The 22,580-nt window shown below is 42.3% G+C and overlaps 1 protein-coding gene and 1 long non-coding RNA gene across 3 annotated transcripts in view; both read left to right on the top strand.

The window, feature by feature from the left end:
• ANO6 (anoctamin 6) overlaps positions 1-17,075 on the top strand; it is a 69,393-nt gene extending 52,318 nt beyond the window's left edge. For both annotated transcript variants that reach the window (XM_081211516.1, XM_081211517.1), the window contains exons 12-20: positions 935-1,012; positions 4,272-4,497; positions 5,319-5,488; positions 7,114-7,211; positions 7,931-8,061; positions 8,719-8,924; positions 10,862-11,064; positions 13,286-13,391; positions 15,652-17,075. In XM_081211516.1, the coding sequence (XP_081067642.1) occupies positions 935-1,012; positions 4,272-4,497; positions 5,319-5,488; positions 7,114-7,211; positions 7,931-8,061; positions 8,719-8,924; positions 10,862-11,064; positions 13,286-13,391; positions 15,652-15,858 (1,425 nt within the window). In that variant the 3' untranslated portion in view covers positions 15,859-17,075. The remainder of the gene's footprint in view (positions 1-934; positions 1,013-4,271; positions 4,498-5,318; positions 5,489-7,113; positions 7,212-7,930; positions 8,062-8,718; positions 8,925-10,861; positions 11,065-13,285; positions 13,392-15,651) is intronic.
• A 690-nt stretch (positions 17,076-17,765) lies between these two features.
• On the top strand, positions 17,766-20,355 carry LOC308596632. Its single transcript, XR_014012586.1, has 2 exons — positions 17,766-17,940; positions 17,984-20,355. It is a non-coding gene; the product is annotated as an uncharacterized lncRNA (long non-coding RNA).
• The last annotated feature ends 2,225 nt before the right edge of the window (positions 20,356-22,580 follow it).

Raw genomic sequence — 22,580 nt, 5'->3', positions numbered from 1 at the left:
TTTTACTTAAAATCAAAAAGGTGGCAGAGCAACTTTTAAACTGATGCCAGGGAAGGAGAAGAGGCATGTCTGCCTTGGAACAAATCATTGTCCATGGATAAAGCAGAAAATATTTGTGATCATTCAAGTGCAGGAGAGGTAGAAGCAGACTCTGAGAGGGCAGTGTCACATGACAGCAATTCAAAGAAGTCAATATATTTTAGACAGTATGTTTTTCATACATTTGGAAATGATCCACAGAATTACTTTAGGCATGGCCAAGGGCTTTGGAACCTTTTCTCCTTTGAAGACCATATCCCCAACGTATATCTAGGGCTAGCCCAAGACATTTTTGCCGCCTGAGGCAAAACACCAAATGGTCCCACCACTGCCATCACCCACACACTGACACAAATGTCATGGTGCCAAGTACCCAGTGCTGGTTGGTTTATTTTCACCTTCAGAGAGAAGATAGGGTGATCATAAATTAGATAAGTTAACCATTTGCTGCCCTTCCATGACACCCAAAACCTGTCGCCTGAGGTAACAACCTCTCTCTATCTAACAACAGGGCCAGTGTTGGGGGATATCGTGCACTGCTTTTGAAATTCCTTACAATTCCAAAAGCCTTTTCCTAAATGATATTGGGAGAGCTATTGTTCCGAGAAACTCAAAGCTCCTTTAGATGCATGGAACTAGTTGCATAGTTTTTTGGGGGAAGCCCATGTTTTTTTGGGGGGGGAGTATGTGATTTTAGCATGATAACCCACTAAACCTCTCAAAACTAGATTCAACAATGCTCAGACAGGTTGAGGGCGATATGTGAAGCAAAGTATTTTAATCTGGAAACAAAAAAAACACACAAACGAACTGTTTTCCTGAAACACTGAGCTACGTGGAAAAGAAATGTGCATATTAACAAAGGGAATTCTTTCTCGATCCCCTTTCTTCACAGCAAGAAGAGCATATCCCCTACACAGCTTGTGGAAAGTGCGTGAGGATGACCTTCTGCACGAGCGCTGTCTTATTCTGGGTAAAGTTTCCACAACTGCTGCTTGTCATTTATTTAGCTTCGTCAGCATGATAGATTCTGTAAAGCTTAAATGGTTATGGCCCCTTCCTGAAGGACGGCTGTTCCTCTGGTGGACTCATTTCTCATGGCTGTACTGCTTCAGAATTGCACAGGACTTTTCTTAAAAACAGAACAAAACGCAACTTGCTACATTAATACATTTCTGCACATGGAAATCTAATATTGGAGAAAGTTCCAGCCTGACATTTTAAAGCTTTTCATGGGTTATTTTTGTCTTAAGAACACATTGAAAAACAGCTCTCCTTTCAAAGGAGACAGTGCAAGGCACTGCGAGAATTGAGCCATGCGAGCAACTGTGCCTTTAAACTGGATCTCAGAATGGCAAGGATTCCTCACTTTGTTCTCCCTCACCTCCAAGAAAGCATCTTTCTTCCTTATGCCAGGCTTGATCCCTTACCTTGTCCCATTTTCCCTCTTTTTATGCTATCCTGCATTGAATTTCAGGTGTTTTTGCCTAGCTGGACTTCTCTCCTGATGGCTCCATTTCTGGATTTCTGTCTCCTTTCTCCCATCTTGATCCCCCATCTCTTCTGAACCCCCTTCTTACCTCTTGTGCATCAGCTTGAGTTCTTGGATACTTTGGCTCATTTCCTTCACAGGTTATATTTCAAAGGTACGTTTTAAAACATCTACAAATGATACGTATGTGCACAGCAGAACATGATACCAGCAGCTTCTATAATAGGACTCATGTTCTAGGGAGCTGAGATAGATAACGGCTGGCCTGGCACTTGGGAGAAAACATAACGGTTTTTTGCCATGAAGTGATGGTCAGTCCAAACCTCGTTGCCTTTCCTGCCACTTTTTTCGGACGTGTTGTTCCAGGCATCTGGTTCAATAGTGTGTTACAGATTACAGTGGTACCTCGGGTTACATACGCTTCAAGTTACATACGCTTCAGGTTACAGACTCCGCTAACCCAGAAATATTACCTTGGGTTTTAGTTCTATGGAGGAGAGTTTTGATTTATTGGATATCCCTATGGCATAAACTCCCGAACCACTATCTCATTCAATGCATGTGGCGGGATGACTTCACAAATTTGTGGTCAGGAAAAATCCATGCCAAATTGCTGTCCTATGAGATCTCGCCCTCTGAATTGCTCAAACTGGATCTAAATGTGGCAAAAAGGTGTATAAATCAAAGGCTGGATGATACGGAGCTATACCAAAATTTCTTAGCTGGTGGTGGAGTCTGCTCGCCGTTAAATTTCGGCATAATCCCTATCTACCGTGCTCCGTCCTACTTAACATCGCTTACAGCCGCGTCTCACTGATATGCCTTCATTAGAGCTAGGTTCAATGTTTTTCCAACAAATGTCCTGAGACATAGATTCACTAAGGGCCAAGTCCCTTCAATGTGTGCTTGTGATATGAAAACATCTGAATCTCTACAGCATGTCATGTTTATCTGCCCTATGTACAGTTCAGCTCGTGCTAGTATACTAAACTCCATAATTCAGCCTATGGCTGACAAACCAGTAGACCTACAGCTTGCCTGGGTTCTTCAAGATGTGGATCCTTATATTACCCTACAGGTTGCTAAATTCCTAACAGCTGTCCTCTCGTACAAGAGACGGAATGGAATGTTAGCCGATTATTGATAGTTATAAGAATTTTCTACAATGACATCAGATATTGATTTTAGCGTAGTGCCTAAATCTTAATCTTAAATTTTTCTTTTGAATTGCTAATATCTGTCCTTGTGAGCTGTGAATTGTGTTATATTACTGGTGACTTGTACGAGTCCACTGTTTTATTTGATTTGTTTTGTTGTGTTGTGCTTTATGATGGGCGTAAAGCCGAATAAACATTTTCATTCATTCATTACCTTGGGTTAAGAACTTTGCTTCAGGGTGAGAACAGAAATCGCGTGGCTGCGGCGCAACGGCAGCATGAGACCCCATTAGCTAACGTGGTGCTTCAGGTTAAGAACAGTTTCAGGTTAAGAACGGACCTCCAGAACGAATTAAGTACATAACCAGAGGTACCACTGTAATGGGTCTTTTCCTACCCGTTTCATCTGATTAAGATAGCAAAGCTGGGTGTCCTTTGCTCCCCACCCCCACCCCAATTCCAGCTTAATTCAAAGGAGAAACTAAAATAAGTCTATACAGCCATGGGGGGAAATGTGTGGCATCGTGGAAGAGTTTCAAAAATAGTTCCAATGTGCACTAGCCAATGCCAGTGGTAGGATTGTCATTAGCACGGCTGTAGATACTGCCATGGAAGTGCTACTGTAATCTTCCTCTTAAGGAACATACCACAGGGCTATGAGAAGGAAGGACATTGCAATGAGCAGAGGCAACTGGCAAAAGGAGGAAGCTAAAATTATATTCAGGGCTGGAGGGGTGAAATTTATTACAGAGTGCTGCACTGCATGCTATTCTTGTGTTCCTATCTATCTCCCTTTCTCCACTTTTCCTTTCACCCTCCATTTCCAGTTCCCAGTGCTCACCTATGTGCTTTCTCCCGCACAAATAGATATTGTGGATGCTGTTGTAGGAAATGTTTTCTGTACCAGAAATGAAGTAGAAAATTCATAGGTTGCCAGCTTTCAAGAAGTAAAATCCAGGACAGCAAGTTGTTGAGCTTTTTTTAGGAAGACCCAAGCTTTTTTCTGAGATAAGCCCCCAAAATACAATTTTTCAATTGACTTGCGTAAGATCCAGGACAATTTCCCCCCAGAAATTCCCCCCAGACATCAATTCCAGCTTGGAAATCCCGGTACTGTCCAGGAAAATCTGATCATATGGCAGCCCTAAGATTCAGCGAACCCATATTTACTGTTGGGGGAAATTTAATGTCTTGAAAAATGAGTTACGATTTGGGAGTTTAATTATGTTCAGGAAGTTTAATTATGAGAGGAATGAAATGCATTGTAGGTATATGCATCAGAATAATAGTATATTGATTGCTATATACAATCAATCAGTGGCATAAAGGAAAGTCGGTGTTAACGATTGCATAGACACTTACTGATACATTTAAACACACTTTTGAATAATGTATAAATCTAATATATTTGTATTTATAGTTTAATTTACTTTTTCTGTAATTATATATGTTACTGTGTTTATATAATAAATTCATCAATTAAATATGTGTGTGTGCGCTCGCACTATATATATGTGTATATATGTGACATATAAAATATATCATACTTATTTCATAGCAGTTATGTTGTTATTTGATTTCAGATCCTGCTCATTATCGCCTCAGTTATTGGCATAATTGTTTACAGGCTGTCTGTTTTCCTGGTGTTTTCCGCAACACTCCCAAGGCATATCAATGGCACTGAAGCCATCCAGAAGTACTTGACTCCGCAAGCAGCAACTTCAGTTTCTGCTTCCATCATAAGCTTCATCATCATTATGATTCTGAACATGATCTATGAGAAAGTAGCAATCATGATTACTGACTTTGGTAAGATGATCTCTTGCCCCAGCTACAAAGCCTTTCAGAGTAAATGGAGAAAAACGTTGTGTTCTTAAGGGGTAACTCAGCAAAACAGGATGCCTCTGCCATGTATTTGAGAACTTTCCCCACCATTGCTTGCAATGACTTCTAAAGATTTTAAAGTTCAGGCTTTCTCAGTTAACAAAGAAATGACATTCAGCTCCTTGCCTAAGGAATCCTTCTATAGCCAGCATGAAAGATCAATTGTTTACAGCTGTATATTTATGAAACTGACAAAGCACGGAAGATTACTGTAATAATTCCAGCCTTATGAAAATGGATCAGCACTGCATAATGCATTCAATTACATTCAGTATTGTTTATAGATAGCGTAGTCATTTTCTTGTAAATAAAAAGGGAAAGAATCACTGTTTGAAACCCTTCATGCCTTAGTAAATAGCGAAAACAGAGCGAACACTGCTGGTTTCCTTCCCATCCAGGTCATTTACATTAAAGGAGCTGTCCTATTTTGGCGCATCTAAAGTAGCTTCATTTTAATATTCTTTCATTTGCATCACATCAAAATGTTATGTTCATTATGTATTGAATCTGCTGGAGGCTTTTTGCATTGAGAATTGCTGCTTGTTCTTGTGTGGAAGAGCACATATTCCCCCCCCCCCTTTTTATAACACGTTGTCATGAAATTAACATAATGGCTACAGTATATTAGAGAACTCCAAATAATCTAAATTATAAAGATGTAAATTGTATTCAAGTCTACGACATACATATCTCGAAAGCTCTTCTCGAGTTAACCATTTCTCTCTCCCTCACCCCTTAAACTACAGAACTGCCAAGGACGCAGACTGATTATGAAAACAGCCTCACCATGAAGATGTTCTTGTTCCAATTTGTCAACTATTATTCTTCCTGTTTCTACATTGCATTCTTTAAGGGTAAATTTGTAGGTTACCCTGGCGACCCTGTTTATTGGCTGGGGAAATACAGAAATGAAGAGGTATGAATGAACTACCTGCAGTGGGTTGTCCTCTCTTCATTTTTAATTTTTTTTCAGCTAGAAGTCTTAGGGTCAAACCAGATGTTACACATAGATGGAAGTAACATTAGCCAAATATCATTTTTAAAGAATTTTTGTGCAGAAGGAAAAGCAGGTGCTTAACCCTTTCCTGACTAACTGCTTTTCATGAACTTCAAAGTAGGAAAACAGACAGAAGATGAACACTGCGGCTTCTGCTGCACTTTTCCCAGTTCCCCCTTCAAAAGCTTAATTTGACTTTTGAAAAGCCCATCGTGGTAATATTATACATGTATGCGTGTAACATCTAGTTTGGCCCTGAATCTTGGCCACTTCATCCGTTTCAAGAGATACATGGGAAGCAGTGATGGTGTTAAGGTTTGGTGGGATTGCGATCTCGCAATGGTAAACTGAAGTACTCAGCTTCACAGCTACCGCCATTTTGAGCTGAGTCCGAAGTCCTCCAAGCTCATATTCCACCAAACCTCAGGTGCCGTAGCTTCTTGCAGCCACCACTGATCCCCCTCCCCCCAAAAAAATAACTTAGCTACAATGGTTTAGGGAAGTTTTTAATGTTTGAAGTTTTATTCTGTTTTTAATGTTCTGTTGAAAGCCACCCAGAGTGGCTGGGGAAACCCAGCCAGATGAGCAGGGTAGAAATAATAACATGATGGTGATGATAATAGGATGATGGAGAGGCCTCACAAAATGGTCAACGTTGCTTGAAATAGCAGGTGATTTGCTTACTTCCCTTAATGGCTGTGAACACTGCAAATGGCAATACCACTATAGACAACATGGCGCTGTTACTATTCCACACCTGTAAAAAGAATCTTTGGGGCTGCTTCAGCTCCTCCACTCTCCCCACCACTACCCCACATAACTAAAGTGTGAGAAATGTAAGTGCCCTGATTCAGGTCAGGGCACTGACAGAAGCAGATAGGGCCAGCCCAAGACATCTTGCTGCCCAGGACAAAGGCAATATGGTGCCTTTCACTCTGTGATTCTTCTTTCAACACTGACAATAGGACGCAAACCTGCACCATATCTGAGGACAGCAAGCTAACTTTTAGACCCAAGGCAGGCAACTGCAAGGCACTCAGAACCCTCCAACTTCTTGCTTCACTGCCTAAAAGCAGGGCGAGTTCTGGAAGTAGGCTTCTGAGCGAGTGTCCTTGACTGCAAGATTAACTATATGCTATCCCCACGCTGGTAATCAATTATTTTGGAGGGCACAGATTATGGTTAAAGGTAAATGTAGTTCTGCTGCAGACAAGTTTAACCTCTAAACTCTGTGAGCTGAAGACTACAGGAGCCATATGTAAGCTATTCTTTGCTTTTCGAAGAAAAAGTCTGGTATAAATTAAGCAAATTTATTAAAAATGAAGGTGTTACATTTTTTTAGTAATAATCACCAATGTTAGATGGTTTGTGCATTTTTCTGGAGAGTTATCTGAATAGAATGATGCCAAACAAAACATTATGCTAGTCTTTTTGAAGTAACAGAATATATTTTAATATGTTTTCATTAATTGAAAGTTCGTTCCCTGCAGCTAATGAGCTGGAAAAATTCATGTCCACCCTCCCCCTTCTTCTTCCAATCCTAGTGTGATCCAGGTGGATGTCTCCTTGAACTTACAACACAACTGACAATAATAATGGGAGGCAAAGCAATCTGGAATAATATACAAGAAGTGCTTCTTCCGTAAGTAAATAGTGTTGATAGCTAGGAGTCAAAACCAAACCTGAATTTGAATACAGGGTGGTTGTTTTTAGTGAACCTGAATTTAAACCTCTTGGTTGCTTTGAGCTCACAGCAGAAGGCAGCCCCTAAAACACAAAAAGCTGTAACTGATTATTTTTTTAAAAAAAACTGTTTTAATGATCAGAAATTCATGAGGACTCCATAGGAGGTGAGAAACAGCCTCATCCAATCCTACAGATTTGGGAAATATTAATGAACAGTGTGATAGTTGTGCCTTATTTTACTTTCTGAAACGTAGGACTGGTTCAAACTATGACACTATGGCATGCTGGAAATTTTAAGAAACAAGTGGCAGAGGATTAAAGCAAGGTCCAGAAACATTAGTCTCCATCAATGGAAAACACAGCAACATATGCTTTTGACCATGAAGAGGTCATGAATGGAATCCCTATTCTCTATTGTTTTGTCTCCATTATTTTTTTAAGGTAGAAAAATGAGGATCCAAACAGGCCAAATCCATCAGAGCCTATACAGATGAACTAATGGATGGCTCTCCCAGAGTAACATGTAGCTTGACCTTGGCTGTATCTGCCAGAAAAGGCAAAACTGAGCCCATTATTATCAAAGCAAAGAGGCAGACTTAGCTATTCCATATTGGACAAAAAATTGCATGATTTCTACCATAAAGAATAAATCTAGCTGGTGATCTCCATTCATAGGTGGCTTAAGAACCTGATTGGAAGATTTTATTCAGCTTCACGGTCTGAGAAAGTTGTCCCTCGCTGGGAACAGGACTACCACCTGCAACCCATTGGCAAACTTGGATTGTTTTATGAGTATCTTGAAATGGGTAAGCTGGCTGCTATAATTCTTTTTAATAATTAACATTCTATTAAATAAAAGCGGGATGGGTGGTTTTTTCTAGATTGGATGGCTGGGCTATTCCTTTCTTTAAAAAAAAATCTGAACACAGAGTATTTAACTGTGGTTGTACACAAGACATTAGGGTTGCACTTACCTGAGAGTAAACACCTCTGGATACAGTGGGGCTTTACTACGGAGTGAACAACCACATGATTGTTCTCTAACTGTACTATTTAATGTTGCTCTCTTGCAAATATATATATATATATATATATATATTTCCACACACCCCATGTCCTGATTGGCATTATAAATTCCTTTTTACAATGGCGTTGGTTTCTTGCTGGCTACAGAGTGCAGATAATGAATGGAATCATCTAAGTATTACTCAAAGTAATTTACTCAGAGTGAATTAATGAAGGTGACTAAGATGGGTCCATTAGTTTCAATGGATCTAGTCTGAGTAAATCTTACCCATAGACTTTGGGTAACTTTCCCATACTTTTCTGATCCAAGAAACCAGCTCTTTCAAGTGATCTAGAGTAGCTCTGTTTAGCCACTGGGTTTGGCATGCCTGACTTTTGAAAGCGCACACAATGCTAATTAATATTTCACCAGTGTTTGTCACATTTCTCATTGGCAGTTATACAGTTTGGATTTGTCACTTTGTTTGTGGCCTCCTTCCCACTGGCTCCCCTTCTGGCACTTATGAACAATTTACTGGAAATACGTATAGACGCCTGGAAGATTACCACACAGTTCAGGCGCATAGTTCCTCAGAAAGCTCAGGACATAGGAGCATGGCAGCCCATCATGCAAGGAATAGCTCTTCTTGCTGTGGTGACCAATGTAAGTACAGTCTTTAAGTAGTGACAATTTGGGATCTGAAATGCCAAACAGTTATTTCTCATGGGGAAGTGTTCTTCAATCAGTTGTAATGTCCGTTCTCCACATTCGCACCTTTGAACAGTATGAAATTGTTGACATGTTAGATGTTCTCCATTTCCTTGAGGAATGAGAAGTCCAGCGACAGTGGTACCAGTGGTTGGTTGGTTGGTTGGTTGCTTGGTTTGTTTGTTTGTTTTTTATGAGATACCAATTAAGACTCATGGTGCCTTTGTGATATCTGTTTGTATACAAGCTGACCATCTTGAGTTGTACTTTATTGCACATTCTATTTTGTTCTTATTTTGTATTGCGCTTTAAATTGTTATGACCCATTGCAAGACAATGTGTGATGACAGCTGGTATATAAATATTATAAATTAAATAAGCATATTCCCTTTGCTTTCTCTTTCTCCCTTTGAGGACAGGGTCAACAAACCCTACTGCAATGAATTTTGCTAAGGCTCTGCGGTAGGAGTTTCCACTCAATTAAACTGGCTGGTGCCAGGTTTAGTGTCCAAAATTTACTGCTAGCTGGCACCATGCTAGAGGCATTCCTCTTACTCTTTTACACAGGAGGAGGGAATGCATCTTCTGAGATGCCTCTGGCAACACTAACTAGTAAGTCACTTAAAAAGAAATCCTGTGTGGTTTTTCTCCTGAGTCGATGTTTTCTTCATCTAAAAAGTTCATTTTTTTTCAAATGGACTCAGGTGGTTTGATCATAGAACAGCCAAATAATTATTGCCTCCTAAGTTTTACTGAGAGGTGACTTATTGAAATTAATGGATCAAAGTTTGCCATGGCTACTAATTTCAAGTGGGTCTACTCTTGAGTAGAACTAGCACGGATTGCAACCCTTAGTAACAATAGCCACTGAAAATGCACAGTGGCCCAGGAAGCCTGACTGTCATAACCGCAGCAGAGGCTTTCTAAAATAAAAAAATAAAAATCCCCAAAATAGTTGATGCCATGCTTCTTTTACAGCAAGTTCCATTTCTTTCCACTTTATGGATTACTCTGCAAAACTGGCAGAACTTTAAGTGGATATTGTACAAAGCTACCTTGGCACTTAAGAGTTCATGCAGCAGAGCTGACATTGCTATATTCAGTTGCCAGGCATAAGCCCAGTTTTCATTTGTTCTGGGGCAATAGGAAAAGTGATCACGTCTTGGAACATTGAAATCAGAATTTTTTTTAGTGTGATCCTCTTTTTTAAAAAAACAGCCTACAAATGGTGGGGTGGGGAGTTTATTTTTACAGAGCATCCAGAAGAATATATTCTCTTGTGTGTGTCATCACTGCTATTGCACATCTGGAAATCATTTGAAAGAGGTGAAAGTTTATGTGGGAAGAATACTGGAGGGGTGAAGAGAGAAAGGCAGCGTAAAGAGCAAATAGGTTATACTGAATTCCAAATAACGTTTCGCAATAACTCAGTGTTCTTATACATAGGAAAAGTGGGAAGCGGGGGCAGTATTAGAAAGGTATAATATTGTGATCACTCAGAGGGTGTTCCCTACTAGCATGCATAAACCTGATTCTTATAATCATTTCTGCAAAGCCACCAGGGTATTACATCCACAGTTTATTGCATGCATTGTGTGGTCGTCTGTCAGGGAAAAGCTGCTTATGTTTTATCCCACCCTCCCACCAGGGACACAGACCATTGCACATAGCCTGTTGTGGGTACAATCATAATGGAAACAGGAAGGGAGTTGAGATTTTTTGCCAGCCAGAAACTGGAGAGATCTGGATGTGTTGCGCTTCTGTTTTGTACAATAATATATTTCCCATTTCCAGACAGATACACACACACACACACATTCCCTCTCTCTTTGTATAAAATTCTACCTAGATGCAGTTAAATCTTGCCCATTTCCCTCTCTTTTCAAATGCAGGCAATGATAATTGCTTTTACGTCTGATATGATTCCACGCCTGGTGTATTACTGGTCATTTTCCGTTCCTCCCTATGGAAGTCAGAGCACTTACTCCATGAAGGGGTACATAAACAACACACTTTCCGTCTTTGCTGTGTCAGACTTCAGAAACGAAAGCAAGCCAGCCGCTCTTCCCATGTTTGCCAACCAGACAACATGCAGGCAAGTCTATTTTACCATTTAAAATAGCATATATATATATATATATATATATATATATATATATATGCAGGTTTTGGTGTCTTCGGGTGTCTTCCCGTGTAAGAGTTGGGGTTGAATTCCAAATAACGTTTCGCAATAACTCAGTGTTCTTATACATAGGAAAAGTGGGAAGCGGGGGCAGTATTAGAAAGGTATAATATTGTGATCACTCAGAGGGTGTTCCCTACTAGCATGCATAAACCTGATTCTTATAATCATTTCTGCAAAGCCACCAGGGTATTACATCCACAGTTTATTGCATGCATTGTGTGGTCGTCTGTCAGGGAAAAGCTGCTTATGTTTTATCCCACCCTCCCACCAGGGACACAGACCATTGCACATAGCCTGTTGTGGGTACAATCATAATGGAAACAGGAAGGGATTCAACCCCAACTCTTACACGGGAAGACACCCGAAGACACCAAAACCTGCATTCCTGTACCCGTGAAAATCTACGAAAGCATATATATATATATATACACACACACACACACACACACACACACACACATATATGTATGTATGTATGTGTCAGGGGTTCAGGGACAGAGGCACAGGTGAGGGGGGAGACGGAGAGCGATGGGGAAGAATCCCAGGACTGTGAGGAAGAGGAGGACAATGACTTGAGGTCTTCCATGAGTCTCTCAAGTGAATCGGAGGATTCCCAGAAGGGGGCGCCCCTAGTCAGGCCAAGGGGGTTCACAGGGGGGACATGCCAGGGGCAGGGAAGCAGCAGGGAAACCCCGAGTGGGAGTGGGAGATCGGGGCCGGCTTCCCAGCAGGAACGAAGTGAAGAGAGTGGAGTTCCCAGTGTGACACACGGAGCAGAGCAGGAAGGAGACAGGGGAAGGAGATCGGGGCAGAACGTCCTGCCGGAAGAGGCGGAGAGTAGTACAGGGAGTAGTGTAAGTGTCAAGAGGAAGGTCAGGGGTAGCGAACGCGCGCCAAGTTCAAATGTGGAGGCGCGCGGAAATGGAGAGAGCCCGGAGGAGGAGCCTGGCCCCAAAGCACGAAGGAGGGGGGAACAGGCATCTGAGGGATCCGCTTCGGGAGAGAGCAGGAGGGAAGGGACCCAGGGGGGCAGAAAGACCCTGCGGAAAAGGAAAGACAGGAAGAGGTGGACTAGCACAAGCCTCTTAAGCTGGTGTAGGGGCGGGACCGATTCAGAGGGGACTTAAAACGTCTAGGCTAAGAGACGCGGGGTTGCGCGCCTCGGTTGTGAAAGCAATAATGAACTGCAATAAACATCCTTGTATATAAGAAGAACCTGGCGTTGGTCTTTTGTGAGCTGAGACCTGAGGCAGCCCTGACAGTATGTATGTATGTATGGACATACAGTGGTACCTCAGGTTAAGTACTTAATTCGTTCCGGAGGGCCGTACTTAACCTGAAACTGTTCTTAACCTGAAGCACCACTTTAGCTAATGGGGCCTCCTGCTGCCGTCGTGCCGCCGGAGCACAATTTCTGTTTTTATCCTGAAGCAAAGTTCTTAACCTGAAGCACTATTTCTGGGTTAGCGGAGTCTGTAGCCTGAAGCGTATGTAACCTGAAACGTATGAAACCTGAGGTACCACTGTATATATATATATATATACGGCTATATACAGTTGTACCTTGGTTCTGTAATGCCTTGCGAGTTGAATGTTTTGGCTCCCAAACGCCGCAAACCCAGAAGTGAGTGTTCCTGTTTGCAAACGTTCTTTGGCAATCGGAAGTGGCACCTTGGAAGTCGAATGAACTTCTGGAACGGATTCCGTTCGACTTCCAAGGTCTGACTGTATATTCTCTCTCTCTCTCTCTCTCTCTCTCTCTCTCTCTCTCTCTCTCTCTCTCATACACACATGTCTTCACTTATACTTTACCTCTCAGCATTGTAAAGTAATAGTAAACAATGGTCAAAAGAGAAGATAATTTTAGTGTCGACAAAATAATGCAGTTCAGTAGATGTGATTTATCTGCATTTCGTTCTCATTATGGGACAGCTGCATATTCCTGCACTGCAGGGGGTTAGACTAGATGATCCTCAGGGTCCCTTCCGGGTCTACAATTCTACGATTACATTCTGCTTAATTTGTGTGTTGCCTTATCAGGAGAATGGGATGGATTTTGCTCCCCCTTCTGGCCTGAGTGTCATATTGCAGAGTCTGCTGAAATGATTGCTTCATTGTCTTTGACTGTTAGGTACCGGGATTTCCGATACCCCCCTGGGCACGAACATCAATATGAACACAATATCTATTACTGGCATGTTATTGCAGCCAAGCTCTCATTCATCATTGTCATGGAGGTCAGTATATTTCCTCCTAAAAGGAGTTTCTTCATCATTTTGTATTCAAAACCATGTCAGCATGTGTCTTCCATTCCTTCATCCTAAAGTTTCAGTAGTGCCCTTTGTCTACCTTGCATAAGCCCAGCCCAGCCATGCAATAGGGTGAAAATTTCTCAGGCATGTTTTTCAGAATTTTCCTGGTCTGATTGTCATAAATTTGGGTGGCAGAGTTGGGGGGGGGGGGAATCAGCAAACAGATTTTTCTGATCTCAATGGAAACAAAACTTGCCATGCAGTTTTGGTGCAGCCTGCCTCAATGGCATACATTTTGGAAGAAAAACATATGAAAATTGTACAAAATGAAATCCTCGTGAATGTCCTCCATCTAAAGCAAGTCTAAACAAAAGCTACCAGTTCTTCCCTTTCTCCTCTTCGGTGGAGGGTGGAGAAATACTGAGCAAATCTTGAATACTGTTTTTGGGGTGTGTGGGTTTTTTTAAAAAAACCTGCCTTTCTAGAGACTGAGATGGGGGGGGGACAAAAAGACAAAAGGTTTGTGAATACATTAAAAAAAATATGTTATTAGTAGCTATTTTTAACTCTGTCTGTAAGGATATTAAACTCCACTAAGATATCTGCCTGTCACCCTAGTTGGGAGTTAAAAGTAAAGCCTGCAAAAAAGAAAAAAAAAGAGCCATTGCACAAAAATCCCAATTTTCGCCTTCCCTTGGTTAACTATTTATTTTTTTTAAGACATTTGTGTATTGCTTAATTATTCACACTTCTAAGCAGTGTCCTTTTACATCAAAACAATCCACAGAAAATGGGACAACGAAGCAATAAAAGTTTATCACAAAACTGGACTAGCTCAAAGTGCCGGCTGGAACAAGAGAGTCTGATTCAGGCACCTGAAGTTCAGCAATAATAATTTTATAATAGTAATAATTTCATTAATTATACCCCGCCCATCTGTCTGCAAGGGGAGGGACCTGTCTAATCTCAGTTGGGATGGAATCCCACAGCCTTGGGCCCACAACACTGAATGCGCAGGATGGCAGCGATGGTGCAAAACATAAAATACATTCGAACTTTCAGCTCAGGGAAACACTGGTTCTTCACAAAGGGGGTAAATGGGCAGCTAGGAAGCTGCTGTCCCCCCAGAGTCTGTCCCCAGGGAGCACTCCAATGAGGGTCCTTCTCTGTCCATATTGCACAAACAGTGCCTAGCTCTGTGGTCTCCATGGTAGGTAGCACATTGGGATGGCAGAGATAAACAGCTGCATGGCTGGCGCTTTCCTAGCAGGGAGCGGAGAGAGAAATAAATTGCCACCTGGGCATGCTCTCAGAAACTCTCTTAGCAACCAGCAGGAAACCTTAAAGAAACATTTCCCCTTGCCGTGCATTAGAGGTTGTTTCTTTGCATCTCCAAATTAGATTGATCCTTTGAAATGAATGTGAATGTGCAGATCCTCATGCGTCTGTTATCTGAATGCACATAGGTCATATCTGCACTATGAATTTAAAGTGCTATTGTATCATTTTGAACAGTAATGGCTTCCTCCCCCCAAAACAATCCTGGGAACTGCAGTTTGTTAAGGGTGCTGAGAAGTGTTGGGAGACCTCTATCGCGCTGCCACAGTTGCCAGAGTGGTATAACAATCAGTCTCCTTTCCCGGGGAATTCTGGGAATTGTGGTTCTGTGCAGGGAATAAAGGTAAAGGTAAAGGGACCCCTGACCATTAGGTCCAGTCGTGACCGACTCTGGGGTTACGGCGCTCATCTCGCTTTATTGGTCGAGGGAGCCGGCGTACAGCTTCCGGGTCATGTGGCCAGCATGACTAAGCTGCTTCTGGTGAACCAGAGCAACGCACAGAAACGCCGTTTACCTTCCCACTGGAGCGGTACCTATTTATCTACTTGCAGTTGACGTGCTTTCGAACTGCTAGGTTGGCAGGAGCAGGGACTGAGCAACGGGAGTTCACCCCGTCGCGGGGATTCCAACTGCCGACCTTCTGATCGGCAAGTCCTAGGCTCTGTGGAATCACCTAACCTGACAATTCTCAGCACCCTGAAGAAACTGCAATACCCAGAATTCTTTGGGAGAAGCCGGGACAGTTAAAGTGGTGTAGCAGCGCTTTAAATGCGTTTTACAGATGTGGCCAACAGACTTCCAGATTGTGGCAAAAGTCAATAACGGGGCAATATTACTCTCTTTTATAATGGTTGTATATTCTGAGTAGCTGACTCTGTTTGTGTTCCCTCCCCCTCCCCCATCCAGCATATCATCTACTTGGTGACATTTGCTATTTCACACATAATTCCCGATGTGTCAAAGAAAACCAAAAGCAAAATTAAACGGGAGAAGTATCTAATACAGACACTCCTGCATGAGAATCCTGTGAAAGCTATGAAGAAAAATATGGGGAGCATCGCCGACAAAATATTAAAAGGCGCAGATGGGACTTTCCGTCCTAAAACTGAATAGAGACATGACAGCCTGACAGTGCCTAACCAGTGGTGTGTGAATCTTTCTACCAAAACAAACAAACAAAGGGATCGGACCAAAGACTTGGTAGAACGTAATTGCAAAGGAAGAAGTGAATTCTCGTAAACAGAATGGACAAGCATTTCACCGTGGCTTTTGTTGGCTGTTATAAAGGGGCTGTCCTAATCTAGACTTTTGTGGTGTGCCTTCCAGCTGTATGCCATTTGAAACCAAACCTCAGAAACCAAACCACTTGTCTTAAGAGGGACACGGCTTATTCGGACCAGTTTTGAGTACTTTGATTGCCTTCTCCAGCTTTATCAAACTGGGTAGAAATGGACAGTGTGGCAAGGAGGGGAAACAGGGCTGCCTACGCTGGCCTCAGACTCGAGCCCCCTCCGCTCAAATGTACAGTCTGCACAAAATGAATTTAAGCAAAATGACAATCCAAAGGTAAGGGGGGAAAACCACTCTTGTGTTCCATAAAGCCTTAAGAGATATGTATACTGAAGGGAATGCAGTAATGTTCAACCAGGAATGGCCAGTGCAGTGGGGCAGCGACATGCCCCAGCTCCCCTGACGGCAGTGTTGCTGCTGCTCAATGGGGCAGGGCTGGGGCTGGGTGGCAGTGAAGGCAGCAGTAGAGCAAATCCAGTGTCTCCTTCCGACATTGGCCCAACCTGACTGCCATGCTGCCCCATCCCATTAAGGAGCAGCTGAACCACTGCTGTACAAGCAGCCACGTGGCCTTGCTACTCTGCACTGGCTGCTCCTGCATTCAGCATAATATGAAGGGATTTGCATCCCAGTCAGAGCCGTACTGCCACTGGCACCTCTGCTGATTAGAAGAGCCACGGAAGAGTGGACACTTCAGACCTGCCTCCGTTTTTGCTCTGTGCTCTCTAATTTCCCACCTCTCATTTCAACCTGAATGTCCCTAGAAGTCTCTGGCAAGTAGTTCACAGTGCTAGCAGACATTACTCTTTTGCTTCATGGCTCTATAGCCATTCTTCTGTTTCACTGGAATCCCAAGCTCATGTTGATTTCTGGAGAATGTTTGAGTGTTCAGCTGCCATCTTAGCTTCAAAATGCAGAGTGGAAGATCTTGCACTGGTTTGTAGTTCAGACTATGGACTTGTCATACCTGATCAATGTAATGCATTACAAAAGGCACCACCGAGAAATATTAAATGGGATGGAGAAAGCCTTTTCAGTCATTCAGAATGTTGAACTAATATTCAAGTCCCAACTTCCAGACCAGGGGTCAGCAAACTTTTTCAGCAGGGGGCTGGTCCACTGTCCCTCAGACCTTGTGGGGTGCCAGACTATATTTTGGGGGGAAAATAATGAACGAATTCCTATGCCCCACAAATAACCCAGAGATGCATTTTAAATAAAAGGGCACATTCTACTCATGTCAAAATACCAGGCAGGCCCCACAAATAACCCAGAGATGCATTTTAAATAAAAGGGCACATTCTACTCATGTAAAAACATGCTGATTTCTGGACCGTCTGCGGGCCGAATTTAGAAGGTGATTGGGACAAATCTGGCCCCCCAGGCCTTAGTTTGCCTACCCATTTTCCAGACCATGGGAGCATTGTGCCTGTTGACCCAATACACAAACACTAACCCCTCACTTCACTTAAGTGAACATAAACATGGATATGCAGCCACATAGAAGAAGAGATATCTCCATGTGGCTGTGTATATAATAATTTGATTCAGGTAGGTGTGAGGTGAGTGTGTGTATCTACAAAAGCATGTGTGAATTCTGAGTTGGCCTAATACATTTTGCTACTTGAGGTGAAGGACGAAATGGTACACCCACGTATACTGTGTGCTGAAGGTGACCAGACTGGCAGTAGAAGTACATGACACACACAACTCTATCCTCCAACATCTCACCATTGAGGCAGCTGCCTCCTTGGGCCTAATGGTAGAGCTAACCCTGATTCTAAAGAGGTCAATGAAGACAATAGTCTGATGTGTAACTTGTGTCACCAGCAAATGAATATTTAGAATGGGGTGCAGCTTATAGTGCTTTATCACCAGGGGTGCCAACTTGAATAAAATGTTTGGGTGTGTGTGGAGATAATCCCTGCCCCACAAAATTTATCACAAGATGTGGTGCACGCATTCCATTTGAATGGCAATGCCCATCAACTGGGGAGAAGCTCAAATATTTTAGGGGGAGACGGGACAAAGGGACCTCAGCCCCTAGGAGTTGGCTCCTATGTTTATCACTGTTTCAGGAACAACTGGCTGGTATTGTAGGGAGTACATTGGCTCACAGAGCATTGAAAGTCTTTGTGCCAATTGATTTTGCAAAGCTTTTGACTGATCTAATAAAGATTACAAATAGAGGTACAATCGGTTTAGAATATTTGACAGTAATGACTGCTTTATTAAGTGGTTTTTCCAAGAATAGACGGATGTGTTGATGATGATGAAGTGTGCTGTGAAACTCTGACCACTGACAACTTGTTCTGACATTCGAATTAAGAGACTTACTCAAAAGATCTATTGTTTCACTGTGTTAATTGTGTATCAGCTATGAGGCAATGTGGCTAACTTTACATTTAATATGTATTAGGGGAGCCATAAGTGTTACTTATATATGATTATATATTATGAATACAGAGTTGCAGTTTTGGGTAATTGATTTTGTTTTAATCATGGTAACAGAAAAGAATATTGATGTAATGCTTGCATGTAGATAATCTTCTGTATTGCTGCTTCATTTAATCTCCCATCAATGCAACTTGACATATTTGTTATGTTGTATAATATGCACACATACCATAATGAATATGTTCTACAGATACCTCCAATGAGGCCTGATGCAATCTTATGCTCAAAAGTACATTGCACTGTGTTCAGTGGGTCTTTTTCCTCAGAGAGCAACTGGGGCTGCAGTCACATGCACATTTACTGGGAATAAGATTCACTGAATACAACACAACCTATTTCTAGTATGCATGGGTAGAACGGTGATGAGAATATATAGCTTTTTTCAGATAGGGTATCAACAAAGAAAAATTAGATATCCATCCCAGGTTCAAATCCTGAACTGAAATGACAGTTTCTAGTATCCCATTTCATGCCTTATCTGTCTCTTATTTTTCCCTATTTGCAGACGACTTTAGCTCCCCAAAATTCTGGATCATACCAAGTGTTATGCAGAGACTTACCATGAGGCATGATAATTAAAATTTCTACACTATAATGCATATATTTTGGCTGATGTCCAGTGCTAATTATACTCATGGTACTCTTGTCCATTAATCTCAATGGGTCTACTCTGGGTATGTCTTGGATCCCACCCTTTATTTGTACACCCACTTTACATAGATTTTAAAATTTCTGTTTCATCTATTCTGAAAACTGAAGTCATCATTTGAGTTCATGGATTTTCAGGCTAAAATTTTACATTCAGCATCAAATAACCAGAGGTTCATGTCTCAAGACTTGGTTGCTCAAATTGGTGTTTGTTTGAATTGATATGAAAGACTTCCTGTGCTGTTGGCTCTGGAGATTCACCCTTTCTTTGGGCATATTGCCTGACATGGGAATCACTCTTCCCTGAGCAGCATTTTTACCATCCAGTAATAGTTTATCCATAAGTTTCCCATAATACATAAGAGTTATTCTCCCCTTCCTAGGATTAACTCAATTAGTCTTTATCTACAATATTATATCTAGTGCATGAACCGTGGGGCAGGATTCCCAAAAGATGCATGAACAAAAGGGGTGTGAGCTTTTACCAGACATCTACAGTCCTGCTTTTTGAATCTATATTTATTGATCTGAACCATCCTGCTCTATATCTTGAACTTTTTATGCAGTCTCCTGCACACTTACTTGGGAGTGAATCCCATTTAACTCACTGGATCCTTACTTAAACCCATATAAGACTGCTCTGTCGGACAGTTAAAAAAAACAAAACACAACAACTTAGGTAGGCCCAATAACGATGCTAATGGGGAAAAATGTTTTTCTAATTACATCACTGCTACACAATAATTTTGAAATTGGAGGTTAAAAAGAAGAGCAACCAGTAAGTGGTATTATACACTTTACAGAGCTTCTATGCACCAGATTAAAAAGCCAACAAGACTTTTGGTACATGACCTAAAGAAATTAGAAAGAGTTTACGCAGGAATAAAGTCTGGAAGATTGTTTTGCAAATTATTACTTTCATTAGTTATATATTGGCTTTGGCTATAACCGTAACACAAGCTGTTTTGTCAACAACAGACAGTAACTGTGATAGCGATAAGTCCCAGGCGTCTCACAGCAAGAAGTGCTGGACCAGCATTTGGGGGATCAAGCTGTGAATGAATATTTCAGAGGATTCCCCTGGCTTAATAGTATTTACTAAGAACATCTTCTCCGTACTTTTTCTGGTAATATTGACTATTATGTTCTGAACTGATTTTTCCCCCTCCTCTCTTTATTTATTATCATTGTAATAAAGTTGATTTTATAATGTAACATTCTTAATACTGGCCTTTTTTTAAAAAAAAAACAACCCCGACTGCAACACTGAATAATCTACCGATAAGTGTTATTGAGAGGGTGTTTATTTATGACTTTTGCCAGATTGTAAGTTTTCAATTATCCGAAACATTGAACACATAGTGCTACATACAAATGAACGCAATTTTCTTGAAAGAAACATAAAGTCTATAAATGATCTAAAGCCAGTGGAAGTCGTGGTGGTGGGAAAAGGCCATGGAGGCATCTTCCTGGCACTGTAAGCCGCAGAGCTTACGTGAGAAGTGCTAGGAGGGAGCAAGGTGGTGGTGAGGGTGATCCTATTTTGACACACTGGAAGAGGCAACGCAGCACGCTGGCCAATGTCCACAAAGCCCTCACCACTCTTCTGCCCTGCCCAGATTTCATAGGCCAGCTAGATACAGAGGAAGTTGCGCCTAAGCCATGGTTCACTGCTATTAGTAAATTGTCGTTTAATTGTAGCAATGAGTCTACCACATTAAATTCATCCAAGCAGCAATTGTTCTTCCAGGGCTGAGGTGATCGGGTGGTGCATTCCCTTTTTTATTGTTTAAATTGAACAAAATGTAAAATAGACCCTGTTGAGATGTATTGAGAGACTGAGGAGGAAGGGGTTGGGACAGCACTATTCCCCCCCCCCCCACACACACACACACTGGCATAGGGACTTACCGTAATAGCACAGGAAGTGGCTTTAAGCTGTTTTTAAACAAGCTGAGCCCATTAAGAACCAACTTCTTCCTCTTCTCCCTTGACACATAGAGTGGCTGAGTGAATAAGCAGGCATGCTTATTTCCACAAATGTACAACTGGTGGTTGCTCTGCCCCCACTTTACGCAATCCAGTTTTTATACCCAAGTGGTCACTGGCTCCTGTTACTGCGACCCGCTACATACATCTGGTTCAAGGATTCTGAATTAATGAGGGGTTGTTACACTAGAAATATTCCATGTAAATGAATGCAACTTGCAGTTCAGCAGCAGAGCTTCTTTTGACAAACTTCACTCCAGGAATTCTTTAATCAACCAGTTTTTTTGTAAAATATTCTGCCTGCTTAACACCGCCCTAGCTTGAATGACTCATATTTCATCAGCTGCAAACATGCAATATCCTCCCCACCCCCTCTTTCTCTTCCACATTTTACACTTCCTGCCTGCCTGAGAACTTGGGGGACAACTAGGATTTAGAGGCTGGTACTTAATCACCCGCATCCGTACTAATCTCACATGGGAATTGACAAATCACACAAGAACCGTCGTCTTCTTTTTTATTTCTTGTACTGGGAAAGCTGGAAAACAGGCAAGGGAGTTTTTAGCTCAGTGGTGCCTGAAGCCATATTGTGCCAAACACCTGTTGGAAGAATTATGGATTAGTAGCAACTAGTTATTACAGTAGAAAAACGCAGCGTAAAGGAAGATAAATGTTCCTTTAACAGCAGAGATTTTTTGGGAAAATTCAGCCATGTTAAATGTTAAAAATAGGTCTCATTTTTTATTTTATTTTTAGTATTCCCCTCTTCAAATGTAACTTTAAAATGTGGGCACTGGCAGAGGAAGGGGGTGCAGGGGGTGCAGTCTGCCCCGGGTCACCCTCGCTGTGCCCCCCCCCCCGCCGGATGCTGGCTACACGGGCAGATGGTGGCACCCTACCCTGACACTCGCCGTGCGGGCAGTAAGGAGCGGGCAGTAAGATGCTAGCAGCACCACCACCCCTCCGGACGCTCATCCCGACACTCACCCCCGGGCCAGCTAGCCCCGCCCCCACACCGCTCTGGGTGCTGGAGCAGGTAGCTCTGCCTCTGAATGGGGGTGTGGTCTTGGCCAATGACTTGTTCATGAGCTAAATAAGGTGGAATCTAAGGTAAAGGGACCCCTGACCATTAGGTCCAGTCGTGGCTGACGCTGGGGTTGCGGCGCTCATCTCGCTTTATTGGCCAAGGGAGCCAGCATACAGCTTCCGGGTCATGTGGCCAGCATGACTAAGCCGTTTCTGGCAAACCAAAGCAGCGCATGGAAACGCTATTTACCTTCCCTCTGGAACAGTACCTATTTATCTACTTGCACTTTGATGTTCTTTCGAACTGCTAGGTTGGCAGGAGCAGGGACCAAGCAACGGGAGTTCACCCCGTCGCAGGGATTCGAACCACCGACCTTCTGATTGGCAAGTCCTAGGCTCTGTGGTTTAACCCACAGCACCACTCT

This window comes from Podarcis bocagei, assembly GCF_964188305.1.
Source record: "Podarcis bocagei genome assembly, chromosome: 10".
NCBI classification, from domain to species: Eukaryota; Metazoa; Chordata; class Lepidosauria; order Squamata; family Lacertidae; genus Podarcis; species Podarcis bocagei.
This window is presented reverse-complemented; position numbering and strand designations above follow the sequence as displayed.